The sequence below is a fragment of the Medicago sativa genome, chromosome 2 (genome assembly GCF_051527215.1).
Source record: "Medicago sativa cultivar Bolivia chromosome 2, Bolivia_mono, whole genome shotgun sequence".
NCBI lineage: Eukaryota > Viridiplantae > Streptophyta > Magnoliopsida > Fabales > Fabaceae > Medicago > Medicago sativa.
In genome coordinates this window covers 51065962-51084601 of record NC_140750.1, presented here as the reverse complement: position 1 = coordinate 51084601, position 18640 = coordinate 51065962, and the positions used below count along the sequence as shown (strand labels likewise).

The window sequence follows — 18640 nt, the reverse complement described above, 5'->3', positions numbered from 1 at the left end:
GGCTTTTTGGCTCTCTTCCCTTGAATTAGGGTTTTTTCCTCTTCTTCTCTCCTTTTCTCTTGTTTCTACGTTTCAGCAAAAGTGACAACTCTGATTATTAATTGTCTATTTATATTTGGGCTAACCTCATACTATTATTCCTTCCATTCTATTTTCTATTATTTTTACTTCTCTCTCCCCCACTTATTTAAAACTTCTATTTACACCTCCAGCCTCTATATTATTTTATTCAATTTTTCCCTTCATCATAATAATCCTTCTAGCACGTCATTAATCATCATAAATATATTTCTTCATAGCTAATATAATATTCTAGCATCATAACATCATTATAATAGTAAAATCAAGAATTCTTCCCATGAACATCGTTAAATCATTACATGTAATTTTCGGGGTGTTACATCTCGCGCCCACTTTGCATTAAAATTTGTCTTTATTCGATATTCAGTATACAAAACATTTTGATCAAAGAGCACCTTTACACAGTCATTCACACATAATAACTTTCACATCTCACACTATCATTTCTCAAGCCTCCTCTAAAAAACAACCCCCTTTTCAAAAGAAACTCTAGAAACCAAAAACATTAAAAAATCTCAATGGTGTCTTCATCCTCTCAGATTGCTGTCAACGATGGAACAAATGCTGAATTTTGTCATAAGTTGAACACGATGAGTATTCCAGAAGAGAAGTTAGTTGTGATGATGATGGTTGGATTTGACAAGTGTACCAAATCGTTTACCAAGTAATAAAATGATAAGTCGATTATTGTATCCACATGGATTGTCGTTTCAACCAAACAATTTGTGTTACTTACTTGGGAACAAAATAAAATATAAGAGATCAGGGTTTAGAGTTTTGCAAAGTTAATATGTATGCAACAAAGCAAAGTTTACATGTTTTGATTGCATAATGTTAGCGGCAGTTATGATTCTTTGAATCCCCTCTATTTATTTGTTGGAATTATTTAACAATCAAGTCAAGTTCAATTATTCTAAGTAGACTATTTAAATGATGAGTTTGTTGGGACATTATAACCTAATCAACTGTCAAGTTGCACCTGCTAGTCACACGGTGATCCTTACGTGAGGGGTCTTACTCTCTCAGATATGTAGGTTTATCCCTCCCCATGTCGAGTTGCACATGTTGATCCACATGACGGTTCGTGGGGGTCTTACTCGCTCAGAGGTAATTGAAACACAAACTTAAATTAGAGTTCCTAAATTTCCAAAGGTATGACTTTTCAGTGTTCCTAAAGGTTCCCTCTTCTATGAATCTTAGAAATACATAGCATACTCCCCCTCTCCGTAGTTCTACAGATGGGCATCCCTATCAGCGTCTACCTTACCAAGGTGAAAGAATAACAGAGTTACTGGGCTGATTTAAGTCGTGAAGTCACGTGTTTCCTTAATTACTAACTTGTTACTACCTGATTTCAACAGATGTTCACCAATATTAGGTATGTTAGTTTTCAGTTTGTTTCGCTACTTAATAATTAATTACTTCCTAGTTAGGCAGATATAAATATCAATATTAGACTATGTCACTACCTAAGTGTCTAAATCAGGGTTATGCTTTAGAGGAGATAAATCTTACGCACTACAGTAAAGCTAAATAGCGAACAGAAAATAAATGAATAAAAGAATTTAAATTAAATAATTATCAAACAAACAAAATAAAGGTTCATCTTAGAACCCTGGCCTAAAAAGATTTAGTTACTCATGGTAACTAAAAAAAATTACAAAAGAAATAAAACATATCCTAGAAAAACCCTTGAGTGAGGAGAGAGACTCCTCCCTTGAAGCTCCTAGTGATTGCCTTCCTCTTGAACTGCTTCGTTCTGAATGAAATTTTTTGAATGAAGAATATTTATGGGGAGATTTTCCACCTGAACTTGAGCTAAAATATCGGGCTTTCTTCACTAAAAAGTCACAAAATAGCACCTTAGCCGGCTAGTAACAGGAGCCAGATGCCGAGAACCATGCGCCATGCGCATGTGAGTGGTGGTTTGGGCGCCAGGTACCTACATTCATGTGTCAGGCGCCTGTGTGTAGAGATTTTTGGCGCCTAGCGCCCCATTTTGTGCGATGGGCATATGTGTGTGTCATTCGGTGCTGAAAACACTTGTTTCTTCGCTTTTTTGGGTAGTTGCTTCTATGTAAGATGTCTTGGAACTTGGGAAAATAATTCCTCTCTATAACGTCTTCTAAGACTTCTTGAATTTTCATCATCCCAATGACTTCATAAATCTTCAGATATATTGCTTTGTCGATATGCATGATTTCTTCGTGAATTACAACAAAACATGCTAAAATTGCTATGGTTCGGGAAGAATAGAATTACAGACTCAAATATAGAAAACATTACAAATGTCCTAAAATTATAAGCAATTGTTCTAATACTCCTTTATTCTGCTTGTAAAACCTACTGAAAAACATGCTAAAAATAACGTAAGATGACATGTCATCAACACACACCTTCTCATTACCAACATTGACTTGAGTGTTGGAGTGCTAACATGCCTGCAGGCACCATTCATTCCACCGCAAAGACTTGTCACTGTACTAGAGCACTTTCCGCCACTGTTGCCTCCATTGATTCCTTCCCGACAGATCAGATGTCTTTAATTTTTTAGATATAAAATAGCATAACAGTACTTTGTTAGTCTAAATGTTTCCGTCGTAACAATTATATTATTATTTTTATTACTCATACATTGATGTGACTTTTAAAAAATAAAAAATTACGGCATAAAATCTTGCCCCCGTCGATTGAAATTTTTAGATCCGTCAATGGTGTCAAAGAAATTGAAAGGTCAAAGAAACATAAATAAAAGTGTGATGGAAATTATAAGAGTATCATCTATCTATCTATCTATATTCCTTCTATCTATCTATCTATCTATCTATCTTCTATATATCTTTTTAATTAAACTTTGGGTTGTTATTAGACCTCCATTGTACTGATGTGTTACCCTTTAGAAAAGTTTTTCATCTCTAACTAGTTGTCAACCCGTGCTTCGCACGGGATGGATTGCTTTTTTTTTCGGATAATTTTGTTGGCAATCACATTTGTTAACGCTTAAAAGTGAACTGATTGCAAACATAGATATTACATGCTTATAAATATAAAATGCCATGATCCATAACATACCAAATCCTAAATTGACATAAAAAATACATTGTTCAGCATATGAACAATCATCGAGCTGGAATGATAAAATCAAAAGGAAAGCAGAGAAAAAACTTGTGAATTCAATTACCGAATAATGTTCTTTTTATTACAGTTTTGGCTTTTATTTTGCCTGAAACAGAGAAAGTGTAAAACAGATACATGCCTTGTTAAAAGGCTCGGGTTGTTTATATCCATATGTTTCACTATATCTTGTGCCACAATGTCTTTGCAATTGAAAACATATGGAAAATGAGTTTTTCCATGCAAGTTTGTAGAAAATAGAAGTAGCTTTTCTAAATATCAGCAATAGTACTAACTTTCCCATTTCTCTTTTGAACTCTAAATTCCATTTTTGTCACAGAATCTTAAATCTTCTCCATCAGATCTTTGACTGAAAGATTTGTTGTAAACCTTATCTTCCTCTCTGATACGTCCTGTAACTCAAATCACATTGTGCCCAAAAAATGAGTGAAATTTTCCTGGGAAGTGATGAATGTTCAAAGACAGAAAACCGTGCTCAAAATGAATATAACAAATCAAATCTTCTGCTAACTAACTTCAATTCTCATCTCTTTCTCAAAAAAGCCAGAGAGGTCTCGGCATGAAGACATCACTATCAACTGAAATGCATTGATACGAATTGGTGATAAAATACAGAGAGAAGAGAGAAAGGGGAAAACTAAACCATGCTAAAGTTATGCTCAACACCATCACAGAAGCTAAAAAAATCAAAATGCGCAGATTTTGATGATTTAGAACCTAAAACTTTAGTATCACATGAAAATCAATCCTACCAATAGTACTTGAAAAAAACGATAAATGTTTGAAAAGGAATAAAATGATTTAGCATGTTCTACACCCGTTGTCGAAGAAGAACTATATCTTGAAAGTGCTTCATGTGCCTTCATTAGTACCGATTGCAAGTACTTTCCTTGAGCTTCAATTCTAAACTGTAAATGTTTTTGCACCTGATGAAATCAAGTTCCAAATTGATTAACATGTGTTCTTATGCATCAACTGTAATCTAGATAAGAATGAGTATATATCATAAATCATAATTTGTAAAGTGCTACCTCAATTTGTTTATAAAGCTTCTTTTGTACGTCCATTTGTACTTCAAGAGCCTCAGCAATCTTCAAGCTTCTAGTAAACACAACATTTGATCAATAAATACTTCAAACATCAACAAAAAATGTTCAAATATTTGCCCAATATCAAATTATGAAATAAGATCATGAGTTACCCGTATCTTGCCGTCAAAGACAGAGCAATACTCTTTACTCATAGCCAATACTACACTGCACGTAAATAACAATATGAAATAATACTCTTTATTCCAGTCAGAAGATCTATTTCCACCTGAGAAATAATTTCCATTATTTAGAATGATGGCATACGATAATTCAGCTCAGTTACTTCAGTAATACGACTGGTGTGACAATTTAAGTACTTTACATTCAATAAAAGTAGCTTTGAATGAACTTATACCATTAAGGTTTGAGATGTGCATAGAAAAACATGTTACCTCACTTATTGCAGCACCATAATTAAAGCACATCATCGAGTTATTGCTGGGTACGTAAAATGAAGACACTGATAAGTTCACAGATTGCATGTATGCCTGCAGATTGATAAATAGTCAGCAAAAGAAGAAAAATAATTATTTCCCCTCAACTCCATTGCACATTTAGTCCCTCAGTATTTTCCACTTTAAAACGGTTGGATTATTCTCCCATAAATTGTGAACATGCTAAGTGCCACTTTACGCACACATACCATTAGACCTTTAACAGGTAAAGGTTGAGGCAGTGTATTTCATGCACAATTACAAATACAAAGATATACCTCATGCACAATTATAAATACCATGATAGATGCATCAATATGAAATGAAAAATACAAGTTTCTATAATTTACTGCAGACAACAGTGAAATTTAAACATAAATAGTTTTTTCATATGGATCGTAAAGAGAGAAAACAGATAAAGTACTATTTCCTTCATGTTACACTCATGATTAGGATGTTCTCAAAACTTCTTTCTGAAGAGAAATCCATCAATATTTGAATATAACCCCGTTAACATAACAATAATGTAGCTACCTGAAGAATAAGTGTCTTCCACTTAATAGAGCCCATTTCTTCCTGCAGCTTTTCCTTGAGAGGCTTCAACCTTTCAACCAAGATATTGCAGCTAAGCCTAACTGCTTTGCAGCTTGCCTCTGATGTAGTACTCCCAGAATCCCCCTTGAATCAAGCTCACTGTATCAGCTTGTACAACCCTTACTTTGTCCAAGAGACTTTCAGTTCCAGTACACTGAATTGTACCGAGGGCGAATGCAGCCATTTGTTTAACCTTTGTCCAGAGACCCTGACCAATTTCAATTCCACCAACTTCACCAACATTATGGTCACTGTTTCATCCAATTCTTCTTACCTTTGCTGCATTCATTGTTGTTGTCGTCGTCTTCATCCCATATATATAAGGGCCCATAAATAATAAACAGATTAGGAGAAAAGAGTTAACAAAATGCAATAGTGATCAATCTACATTACTCAAAAGTTTGCAACCAAAAAGGCATTTTACCTTCAAATGATTATATATTTCTAAACTAATTTCACATCTCAAAGTTACAAATGTTAGAAAAGAGAAGTGAAAGAAAAGTTTTTTACCCTGGCTTTTCCGCCGCAAACATTTCAAATGTGCTTCTTCACCATGACACGATGCGCGGCCCGGCACTATATCAGAAGTTCGTCACAATTATCATCAACACAAAAACTAACAATTCAAGCGGATAAAGTTCAAGAGTTTACCGGTTGGAACACCACATCCAAGAAGATAAACTTTGTCCAAAGCAGCATCTGGATGAATCTTAGCAACAATAACCTATGCAACCCAATACCCTACATAAATGTATCAAACATAAAGTTTAAAAGAAGCTAACACTGCACAAAGAAAGTGAAGGGGAGTTTTATGCAGGATATTGAAGAAAAACTCACCAATTTCTATTTAAAGTTTCTCCTTCAGAGTTCAGACCTTCACCATCACTGTTGCATAAATCAACTTCAGTATTTTCAGAGGAAAAAAACAACTTTCCTGAAACATGGTTAAGGAAAACGATGAATGATATACGGACACAGATTGAAAGAAACAACCAAAATGTTCCATCTTAAATACTTAAAAATCTCTCTTGCATACTTGCTATGATACATTAGATAGGCGGAAAAAAATAGAAAACACAGAAATTTGATAGGGATTCTATAAATTAACTTAAAATTGAAATTAACTTGATAGTTGAAGAGTTTCTTCAATCAAACATATGACCAAAAATGATACACACTAATAACCAAAAACAATTTTTGAATTGTGGTCACAACTCCAACTACGACCACAAAGTAACGGTTTGAGAGGTGTCCGCAACTGCAATCGTGGTTGCATCTTTGCATTTATCTATAATTTACTGCAGTATAACCGCAATTGTAATTTAAAACGATGCATTCAACATTTTTTCAGCCCAAGATGAGTTGAGGTATAAAATTTTATGAGACTATTGTGAATTACTTAGGGGCCTCATATATGCAAACCTTATGTTATGCTTAGGCAGACCTAATGAAATTTTAGAAAGCATATTGTACCTGTTACCAAGACGGGCATGTAGTTGTATAATTTGATCCTCTTCCATTTTAGTAAAGCCACTTCTCTTAAGGTCTGGCCTCAAATAATTAATCCATCTCAATCTAGAACACTTTCCATATCTTAGAAGACCTTAAAAAATATGCACCATGTTAGAAACACCTTTTCAATGAAACTTATCTATCAAATAAAAAGCATGTGAAAAAAAACAACTTTTAATTAAAATATTTACCTGCAAGTTTAGGAACCATTCTCCAACACTGAATCCCAATTATTAAGGATAAAGTTCACAAGCTTGTGATCTTCTTCAATAGCCCATGGTCCTCTCTTCAAACCAACCTTATCACAACATGGTTGTTATCCCATTTTCTTAATACCTCTTAAGTCTTTACCTTTAAAATTATCAAGATATCACGTAAGAGTTAGCATGTCTGTTGACATTGAAAGAATGAAAAAAAAAATATATGCAAAGTTAGAGGAGTTGTTGATAATGCTAACAAATATATGTGTTGGTGTCGGTTTGGTGTCGAACACCAACGCGTGTGAAGTGTCGGACACGGAGACACACCTAATCTCATAGGTCACCTTGAGTCATTAGTCAATTTAGAAAAGGTTTAGAGGTTGCTGCAACTCACCTTCTTGGAGAATTTGCCTGATAATCTCTTGGATTGAGCAGCCAAGTGATCAATAACTTGAAAAAAATGCAGTTTGCCCCAACTCGGTGCAATTTTGCCAGGAAAAAATTGCCAAATCCCATTCTCTAACTCTCCACTCTTGAAACTTCTTGTCAAAGTCAATTTCATTCTTAGATACATATGGTCTCAACACTTTATTATAAACATATCATGTCCCCTGCATCAAGCAACATTTATCTCATTATTTAACTGAAGAATAAACACAACTTTCACTTTCCTTGGTAAATGAAAAAGAAATTAAACATGCAATAAAAGTGTTGAGAAAAAGAGTACTATATTGTAAAGTGTCCAAATAGACATTCTCTCAAACATGTTATGTTTTTCTTACCTTAGTTTTGGGATACCACATGTATATGAACAGGGCAAGCTTCAATTCTCCATACATGGGCAACCTTCATAAAGTTCCAACATTAATTTTTTTGTACAAATCTTATTAATCAAAATTGAACAATATACAAATGACCAAAAAAACTCAAGCTCTCACCATCCAATAACCACGTTTTCAAATACTGTGAAAAAAGCTACAATGATCCTGCAAATTAAGGATGAACAAACACATAAATGACCAAACAGAGGAAGGAAAATGACCAAATTGATTGATTCTCCACAGATTCTTTCACCTAAATCAATAAAAATCCTAACTTTCTTCCAAAATCCACCAGACCCAACCAAAATTCACAATCTAATAATCAAGATGAAATGCAAATTGGGGGTAATGAATCAAATTTAAGAAATTTGAAACATCCTCATGAAGATTGATGAAAAGATGAAAAACCTAAACATGCATGATATCAGATTGATCAGAAGAAGAAAAAAATACCTTGAATGATGAAGAAAAGGCAATCGGTTGTTGTTCTATCATTTTTGTGGAGAACGCGTTTTGCTAGTTTAGCGAGAACGGCGACCAGATCGACGCCGGAAAATTGGTGAACGGCGGTGGTGAGTTGAAGGACGAAGGGGAGAAACGCGTTCAGTGGGAGAGAATAACGCGACGGCGAGACCCTTTCTCTCCCTCGACCCTCTCTCTCTCTCGTTCGTTCAGCTTTTTTTTTTTTTTGCTCTGTCAACACATATATAGGGGGAGAGGCAGCATTTACCAATTTACCAAAATACCCCCACAAGGGTAAAATGGTAAAAAAAACGGACAAGAATTTTTATATTTAGGTTAGTAGATTAAACATTGTCTCACTATATTTTACAATAATGGTTCATTCCTTCATAAACTTTTTAGTTATGTCACTATCAATTAATTTGTATAACTTCTTTCAAAAAAAATTAATTTGTATAACTCCTTTTACCATATTCATTTTTAGAGCTCCTTCAACTACTCATATGTATTTTTCCTATCCAATACATGTTTTTTATTTATATTATTTTCCTTTAAATGATGATTTTTTTAGTCTATTTATTCATGTATATGTATACTCATTGGATCACAACAAATAACTTGTATCAATAAGTTGTCCTAACAAAACATCTATCAATAAAACAAGTCTAACGTCAAAGTAAAATTACTATATCAATTCATTAAAATTATGTTTTATAACTCCTTTTACCATATTCATCTATAATTCTATATAGCTCATTCCACTACTCATCTTTTTGTAACTAGCCACTCACACATTTATTATTGATGAAAAATCATTAATAGATGATCAGTTGTAATTTTCATTGCATATTATCGTCTTATTTTATGATCATTGTGTATATAAATATATAATTTTGGGTCATCTTCACTTTCTCCAAGCAATTTTTAGGTGATATTTTTCAATTGTGTATGATAGTTTTTGATTCTATTTCTTACTCTTCACACGTGTCTTGTTCTTCTTTGGTTTTTTTTTTTTTTTACATGATATGGACTCAACTTACTCTATTATTTAAACTGATCGGATATTGTAGCTCGGCTTTTTATATATGTATTGTTTGTTACTCTTTCTTACTCTTTTATTGCCTTATTTTATGAGCCTTGTGTGTATAATCATCTTCACTTTCTCCAAGCAATTCTTGGGTGATGTTATCCAATTGTGTGTGATAGTTTTTGTTTCTCTTTCTTACTCTTCACACATGTCTTAATCTTCTTTATTTTTTTCTCGACAAGATATGGACTCAACTTACTTGTTTACATTGGTCAAATGTTGTAGCTCGATTTTTTTTTTATGTAATGTTTGTTAGTCTCTTTCTTTTTAGCTTTATTTACTATTTTATTGATTTATGTGTACATGACTATTTTTTCCATGGGAATGATAAGAATATGATAAAGAAGACTTCCATTTCTTTTGTTGCATCCTTTATATGAAAATTGGAAGCTCGTGTAAGTATAGGTCTTCGTGTGGATATAGTATATTGCAAAGTAAATTTGAGTTAATGTTATGCTTGGAGTTTGTTTATGTGGCACCTCTAAAAAAACCACATCTCTTTCTCTTACTAAACTTTATTCATTCTTAACCTTAGATTATGCTTATATGTAACCTTTAAAAAACCATAAATTTTATTGTTGATAAGGATTTATTGTTGTTCGGGTGACCTTTCCATGCCAAACATATAGCACTACTGCCAATACATATGATGGAGTTTTGTGTTATACCCATCTTAATTATAATTAAATTGATGTTGCATTATAACTTAACAGTTTTTGTAATAAAAAAAAAAAGAACTTAAATTTTTTAAATCATTTGACTTAAATGTTATTTGTTTTAGTATTGTAACCGCATGATCGCATAGTAAGTTGGCTGCACAATTATCGATTATAATACAACTGGAATGTATTTAGTTTTTGATCCATTGATCCTCCTTGGGTATTTACATGTCTCTTCACTCTTTTATGCAAATGTTGCATTATGTCTTTCTCCTAACAATTTTGAGTACTCAATCTTTGTTATAAAACTTAAATAAATAGATAGGATGATAGAGAGAAAAAGAGAGAATATAGAAATGTTGTTATTCTCTTGGTCTGTCACTAAATGTTACAAAGGAACAATATTTATAGAAGAAAACTAAGACACTGTTGTTTCATATGCACCGTAAGCTATTGTTCATAGGCATGCTATTTTCTTTCACCTATGCCAAGCTTTTCAATTTCTTTCTGTCACAAGTTGAAATTACCACCATATGCTACTATTCATATAGCATGCAATGAGAAAAACTTTCGGTGCATTTTCTTCTTTCCTGTGTTCACATATGCAATGGGTGTATAGCCCATTAACCAATTTGCTATTTGGACATCCACTATTAATATTTATAACACTCCCCCTTGGATGTCCATTGAGGATATGCCTCATTAAAACCTTACTAAAATAAAACTCAGTGGGAAAAAATTCTAGTGAAGGAAAAAGAGTATAATATCCTTTTGAGTGTGAATTGCCTCGTTAAAAACCTTACCAGAAAAACCCAATTGGGATAAAACCATGGTGAAGGGAAAAAGAGTGCAGAATACATTTATTTCTCCCCCTCATGAAGACAAATATCTCTAAGACGGCGAAGATCAATTCTTGATACAAGTTTCTCAAATACATTTCTTGAGAGTGACTTTGTAAAAACATCTGCAAGGTTATCACACGAACGAATTTGTTGAATGTTGACATCACCATTCTTCTGAAGATCATGAGTGAAAAAGAATTTTGGAGAAATATGTTTTGTTCGGTCTCCTTTAATGTATCCTTCTTTCAACTGAGAAATGCATGCTGTATTATCTTCATAAATGATTGTTGCATCCATTCTTGCAGAGGATAAACCACAATTATTTTGTATATGTTGAATCAATGACCTTAACCAAACACATTCTCTACTTGTCTCGTGGAGTGCTAAAAGTTCTGCATGATTTGATGATGTTGCTGTTATGGTCTGCTTTACAGATCTCCATGAAATGGATGTTTCTCCACTGGTAAACAAATAACCTGTTTGTGATCTACCGTGATGGGGATCTGACAAATAACCTGCATCTGCATAACCAATTAATTCTAATTTGGATACTTTGGGGTAAAACAATCCCATATCCATTGTACCTCGAAGGTAACGAAGTACATGCTTAACCCCGTTCCAATGTCTTCGTGTGGGTGAAGAACTATATCTTGCTAATAGATTGATAGAAAATGATATATCGGGACGTGTATTATTAGCAAGATACATCAATGCACCTATTGCACTGAGATATGGTACTTCAGGACCAAGTATTTCTTCACCTTCTTCTTGAGGTCTGAAAGGATCTTTCTTCACATCCAGGGATCTAACAACCATTGGAGTAGATAATGGATGAGATTTGTCCATGTAAAAACGCTTTAACACTCTTGTTGTGTAAGCTTCTTGATGCACAAGAATCCCGCCATTTAGGTACTCAATTTGTAATCCAAGGTAAAACTTTGTCTTTCTTAAGTCTTTCATCTCGAACTCTTTCTTTAAGCAATCTATGGCTTTTGGAAGCTCTTCAGGAGTTCCGATAATGTTTATGTCATCAACATAGACAGCAATTATAGCAAATTCATTTCCAGATCTTTTCATAAAAATACATGGACAAATGGAGTCATTGTTATATCCTTCCTTCAGCAAATATTCACTGAGGCGATTGTACCACATACGTCCTGATTGTTTTAGCCCATAGAGAGACTTATATAATTTTATGGAGTAGTCTTCCCGAGAACCTGAACTATTTGCTTCAGGCAAATTAAATCCTTCAGGGAGTTTCATGTAAATGTCACTGTCAAGTGAGCCTTACAAGTAGGCTGTAACAACATCCAACATGTGCAAATTGAGCCCTTCATGAGCTATAAGGCTAATTAAGTATCTAAAAGTAGTTGCATCAACTACAGGTGAGTATGTCTCATCAAAATCAATTTCGGGTCTTTGGGAAAACCCTTGAGCAACAAGTCTTGATTTATATCTTGCAATTTCACCATTCTCATTGCGTTTTCGGACAAACACCCATTTATATCCAATTGGCTTCACACCTGTAGGTGTTCGGACAACAGGTCCAAATACTTTTCTCTTATTAAGAGAATTTAATTCTGCTTCAATTGCATCTTTCCATTTTGGCCAATTTTCGCTTTGTCTACATTCTTTTATAGACCTTGGTTCTTGATCCTCGTTATCATTTATTACATTTAGCGCTATATTATATGCGAAAATATCGTCAACGTTGACTTCATGTCGGTTCCATTGTATTCCATTGGTGACATAATTTATTGAGATCTCTTGATTTTCATGTATTTCAGATATCTGATTAGGTTCTTATGGAACTGAAATATTGATTATGTCAGAAGACTCTTTTAGAGTTTCTATATCCTCTTTTGGCTCATCTTCCCTTTTTGCTCCTTTTCTTGCTCGAGGATTTTTATCTTTGGAACCGATTGGTCTACCACGCTTCAAGCGTTGTTCAGACTCATTTGCAAATTTAGATTGTCCAATAGGGACATCTATTTTTATTGGAGCATTAGCAGCTGGTATATATGATTTAGTTACACTTTTTGGATCAGTGAATGCATTTGGTAATTGATTTGCTAAACTTTGCAAATGAATTATCTTTTGAACTTCCAATTCACATTGTTTAGTTCGAGGATCAAAATGAGATAATGAAGATTCATTCCAACTGGTCTCCTTTTTCAGTTGCATTTTCTCTCCCCCTAATATTGGAAAGTTTGATTCATCAAAATGACAATCAGCAAATCGAGCTGTAAATAAATCTCCTGTTGTTGGTTCAAGATACTTTATAATAGATGGGGATTCATATCCAACATATATTCCCAACCTTCGTTGATGACCCATCTTAGTGCATTGTGGTGATGGAATTGGAACATACACCGCACATCCAAAAATTCTTAGATGGGAAATATTTGGTTCTTGACCAAAAACTAATTTCAAAGGGGAAGAGTTGTTTTATCTTGGTTTTCGGGTATCAAACATTGATTACGTTTGAACCTTTTTAACCGGTGATATCTCATTTTTTCTTGGGAAGGGAAAAAATAAGCAAAACCCTTGAGAATCGAGGTCCGGGAGTTGTTTTCGCTACGGGAAGGTGTTAGGCACCCATAACGACTATAGTATCCTATAGGAACCGTCTTTATTTTCTACGCGCGAGCTTTATTTTTAAATGCTATTTGAAAAGTGATATTTACACCTAAGAGTTTACTAAGTGAAGAATTGGAGGGAGAAGAAAGCGCTTGAATTTTTATTTTATTTGAATTGAAGGAATTTTGATTCCTTGCCTACGTACCCTTTTAAGGAATCAAATCCACCGTAGTTCTCTTCCAAAAAATGTTTTTGTTTTTGTTAGTTGATTTTAAGTTTGAAAATTGGAATTTTGAAGAATGGAGATTGAGAGGCCTTAAAGGCATGAGATTTTAAGAAAAAGCGAGGTTTGATTAGTTATTTTGAAAAAAAAAGTCAAGTATGATTAATTTTCATTGAAATTTGATTAAGAAAATAAAAGAGAAAATCAATGGGCTTTTGGACCCCAAGGTTTATTTAGAAAATGATTTGAGTGATATTGTTCATATTTATTGGGAAAATGATTTTTCTAAGTGTAAAACCTAAGCATTCATCTAAACATTCAATCCTAAACATGCATATCCTAGCCATACATCTAAAGTATCTATGTGATGTGTGTGCATGTGTCGGTGCTTGTGTCGGTGTACATCATTAGAGTCCATTGTCCTTTACATCATTGGCCTAGATACATGTTATGGTCTTGCAAGAATTTAAAATTGCATAAAAGTAAAGTACAAGAATCCCTAGGTTTTTACATGCTAAGTCTTGGCAAAAATTTAAAGTGCAAGAAATAAAGTGAAGAAGGAGATGAGGAATGCTTATGGATGAATGAGACATGAAATGAAATGGTTAGTAGGACAAGGTATAATGGCATGAAAATTATAAGCAAAAGGAACATTAAGCAAAGTAGCAAAAGCTTGCAAAAAAGGTGACTAAACTCTTAGCAAAATATGCCTGAAATTCATCATGATAACAAGACAAGTGTGTGATTTATAATTCCCATATTATGACAATGTTCAAAGATTCTTATCACAATTAACAAAATGAGAATTATAAGAACACATTCAAGTCAAAGAACCATGATATATTTTAGACATATTTGGCATCTAATTTCACAAACAAATATTTACAAGACTTGTAACACAAGCAAACACATACACTACATCCACATACAGTAAAAAACACTTCAAAACAACAAGAAACTCATTACCACTTCTTACTTCACAAATCAAGATCCTGTATCATGATTAGGGATCAAGAACATGCATTTTCCACAAGTTTTTTATTATAGAACATCACAAACTAGCAAGAAAACATCACATATTTCCCTTTAAGTTTTGACATGTAAAAAATATCACCAAAATGTCAAAAAAATTGTCAAGAATATGTAAGAAAATTTTTAGGAATTTTTAAAGGATTTTTGGACTTAAAAATGTACAAGAGAATCACAAATTTTAACAAGAATAGAAAACAAATTAGCAAGAAATTCTACATACATTTTCCTCAAATTTTAACACACAAAAACATCACAGAAAGGTCAAGAAAAATATCAAAAACATATGGGAAATTTTATGGAATTTTTATAAGAATTTTCGAGTGAATAGGGGTGCAGGAAGCAACACAGCAGGTGTACATAGCAAAAAAACCAAAACTGACGAAGAAACCAAGCCCAAACCCAAACCTGCGTGGATCCTGGATCATCCAAACACATCAGGGACGTTGGATTGATCCAGGATCCTAAACCCTAGATCAGACGGTCAAAACACATGGTTCAGGGACGAACCAGACTGGCTCAGCTGAACCGGTCTGGTTCACTTCCCTTTATAAACAAAAGGAGGCCGGTTCACTTCATTCTCAACCCTAACTTCTCTCTCTTCACTCGTTCTTCTCTCATCTTTTCTCTGAAACAAAGCCTTGCCGTAAACTGGGGAGGACGGCGGAGGACGGCGGAGGAAGATGAAGATTCATCGGAATCTTCATCTTCTCCGACGATCTGATGCTATTTCTTAAAACTAATTGCACAGAACTATTCGTCTTCCTCCCCTCTTTATGAATCTGAGACTATTTTTGTGAAATTGTGGCTGAAACGAAGTAGATCGGAACTTAAGCTTTCGGTTTCTAGGGTTTCAAATCCTTTTCGAATCGTCTTGAAACTAAACCCTAACTTGACCTATTTTCTTCGCTGATGATGATTATAAACTTGGATTCATGAAATAAACGGTGAATCTTTGAGGATTTACATTTTTAGGGTTTCGTTTCAAACTTTTTTGAATCCTTTCGAAGTTTTTGCTTCGATTCACCGTTTATTTTCAATTTCGAGCCTTCGATGATGATTTAGAGTGAAAACGAGAAGGATTTGTATGTTTACCTGGATTTGAGTGGGAGTTTCAGATGAGATTCTTTGGAAAACTTGAATCCTGGATGTGTTCTTGATGCTTCTGGTAAGTTTTGAAAAGAAACTGAAAATAAATCAGTTCTTGATCCTCTTTTTCTTCACTGATCGAATTCAAACTTCGATTTCTTATGTCTTCTCTCTTTCAACCTTCTTCTTGTGATCGCCCTAGGGTTTGAATTGCAAGAAGAAAGGGAAGCAGTTCAATGATGATGATTACACAAGTAATCACTGAGAACTTCGCTAAATTCGAAAAGATTTTTGTTGAATTGAAAGTGTTTTTGCTTCGATCTTTAGAATTTGGTGTTGATTTTGTGTAATTTGTGACGAATTTGGTGAAGGATTGAGTTGGTTAGGGTTCGGTGATGATGAATATTGATGAAGTTCTTGATGAACTTCAACGATGTTCTTTGGCTTTGTTGAATCTTTGATCTAACTGTCAAGAGAGAGAAAGTTGTGATCTGTTTCTGTGATTTTTGATGTGTTGGCAAATTGTGATTGATTCCTCTCTGTGCATTGATGAGTTGGCCTCTATTTATAGGCCAGGTGTGATATTCTGGACCAATGTGGGACTGCCACGTAATCTTGGACTTGTTTTGGACTGAACTTGGCTCAAGGACCTTCCTGCAATTTCGAAAGTATTTGGACCAAAATGCAATTTTGACAAACTGGACCAATATGTAATTTTTAAAACTTAAAGGGCTAAAACTAAAACTGACAAAGACTTTATGGACTGAAATGGAAGGAAAAAAAAGAATTAGAAATGCAAACTTTAAAGTTTTTAAGGACTGAAATGGAAGAAAAAGGACCAAAGTGCAATTTTTAGAAGTTTGAGGACTTAGAATGAAGATTAAAAATAAAATTGAATTAAAATTGGTAAATGGAAAATAACGTAAAGTGGAACCAATAAAAAACACAAAATGGACTAAAACGAACCAATTACTTAAATGAGGTACTTCAAAGTAACCTCTCTCTGCCAAAATTTTATGTGAAATGACCAAAATGCCCCTAGGGACTAAAACGACTCAAAACGACTCAAATGCAATTTTTAAAATGGTTTTTGACATGAAATTAAAGCAAGAGCTTATACAAGCAAAATTAAAAGACTCAGAGACAATTTTTAGGGATTAAACAGGATTTTAACACGGGAAACGACTGAAATGCCCCTAGGGGCTAAACTGACTCAAAATGAGTTCAACTGTGATTTTTTTGAAATGGACTTTGACATGAGATTAAAACAAGGACTTATTCAAACCAATTGAAAGGACTCAAACAATTTTTAGAGACTAAAAATGAATTTGAATGCAGGAAATGACTAAAATACCCTTTTTCATGAATTTTGCAAATAATATTGAAATAAAATGCAGAGAAAGATGCAATTGACCAGAGACAAATTCAAATGACTTGAAGTGCAAAAGAAGAATTGAGCTAGTATTTTTAGGTCCAAAATTAGGGTATAACAAGAGTCATGATAACTTGTTGGCCTGATGCGAATCAATGATGCAGCATGCAAAATTGCATGTCCCCAAGTAGAAATGGGCAATTTGCATCTCATGAGAAGCGGTCTTGCAATTAACTGTATACGCTTGATAAATGATTCTGCAAGTCCATTTTGTGTATGAACATGTGCTACAGGATGTTCAATGTCAATCCCAATGGACATACAATATTCATTAAATGATTGAGATGAGAACTCAGCGGCATTATCAAGTTGTATTTTCTTGACAGGATAATCAGGGAAGTGAGCTCTTATTCGAATTAGTTGAGCTAGCAATCTCGCAAATGCATGGTTGCGAGTTGATAATAAACAAACATGTGACCATCTAGTTGATGCATCAATTAAAACCATAAAATATCTAAATGGTCCACATGGTAGGTGTATTGGCCCATAAATATCACCATGTATTCGCTCTAAAAAATTTAGAGATTCACTTCCAATTTTTGTTGGTGATGGTCTGATTATCAACTTCCCTTGTGAACAAGAGGTACATGAGAATTTATTAGATTGAAGAATCTCCTGGTTCTTCAATTGATGACCACAAGAATTATTAATCATTTTTCGCATCATTATAGACCCGGGATGGCCCAACCGGTCATGCCAAACAATAAATTTATTATGATTTGTAATCTTCTGGTTTACAATCACATGTGCTTCAATTCCACTTATATAAGTGTAGTACAAACCAGAGGAAGAGGCAGGTAACTTTTCCACTACACTTATTTTATCCAAATTATGTCTCGTTATATAAAGATATTCAATATTTCCTTCATTTCTTGTTTCAATATGATATCCATTTAGACGAATATCCTTGAAACTTAATAAATTCCTATGAGACTTGGGAGAATATAATGCATTCTCAATGTTTAAATTCGTTCCTCCACACAATATTACATTAGCTCTTCCGGAGCCTTCAATTATTTTTGAACTTCCAGATATAGTACTAACACCGGTTTGTTGCTTTAGAAAAGAAGAGAAATATTTTTTATCCTTGAAAATTGTATGAGTTGTTCCACTATCAGCGAGACACATATCTCCATTATTGGGGTTAATGTTAATACTCATTCTATTTAAAAATGAACAAATAAGAGATAAGTATGAATATAAGAATTACTATAAAACATTTATTATCATTAGATAAAAACATAACATAAAACAAATAAATACAACATAAAACTGTAAAACTTTTATTATCATCAGATAAAAACATAACATAAAATCCTTTTATTATAGGAAAATAAAAGGTACTCTTAAACATTTTATTGGTGGGGTT

The 18640-nt window shown here is 33.7% G+C and overlaps 1 protein-coding gene across 16 annotated transcripts; it reads right to left on the bottom strand.

The window, feature by feature from the left end:
• Positions 1-3236: 3236 nt before the first annotated feature.
• Positions 3237-8548, bottom strand: LOC146948661 (myb-related protein 315-like). Of its 16 annotated transcripts, none has more exons than XR_015026937.1 (14): positions 8322-8548; positions 7986-8033; positions 7830-7893; positions 7442-7658; positions 7039-7198; positions 6809-6938; positions 6173-6269; positions 5987-6076; positions 5846-5911; positions 5276-5639; positions 4700-4795; positions 4418-4533; positions 4248-4317; positions 3237-4142 (listed from the first exon to the last, which is right to left on the bottom strand). XR_015026937.1 is itself a non-coding variant. In XM_085744870.1 (14 exons), the coding sequence occupies exons 5-8, from the start codon at positions 7055-7057 to the stop codon at positions 6046-6048; spliced, it is 228 nt and encodes a 75-aa protein (XP_085600996.1). In that variant the 5' UTR covers positions 7058-7198; positions 7442-7658; positions 7830-7893; positions 7986-8033; positions 8322-8548; the 3' UTR covers positions 3237-4142; positions 4248-4317; positions 4418-4533; positions 4700-4795; positions 5276-5639; positions 5846-5911; positions 5987-6045. The 16 variants fall into 16 exon arrangements, 8 of the variants coding, with proteins under 8 accessions (XP_085600996.1, XP_085600998.1, XP_085600997.1 ...); XR_015026939.1 differs by having other exon boundaries at positions 4248-4314; XR_015026938.1 differs by having other exon boundaries at positions 4418-4472.
• Positions 8549-18640: the final 10092 nt, after the last annotated feature.

Bases quoted from the DNA above. Each gene is read 5' to 3' on its own strand.
- LOC146948661 (XM_085744866.1), bottom strand. The intron at 6,221-6,808 runs GTACAATATGCT...TTTATGCAACAG, and splicing joins CATGCCCGTCTTGGTAACAG to TGATGGTGAAGGTCTGAACT. The intron at 5,912-5,986 runs GTAAACTCTTGA...CTTCTGATATAG, and splicing joins TGGATGTGGTGTTCCAACCG to TGCCGGGCCGCGCATCGTGT.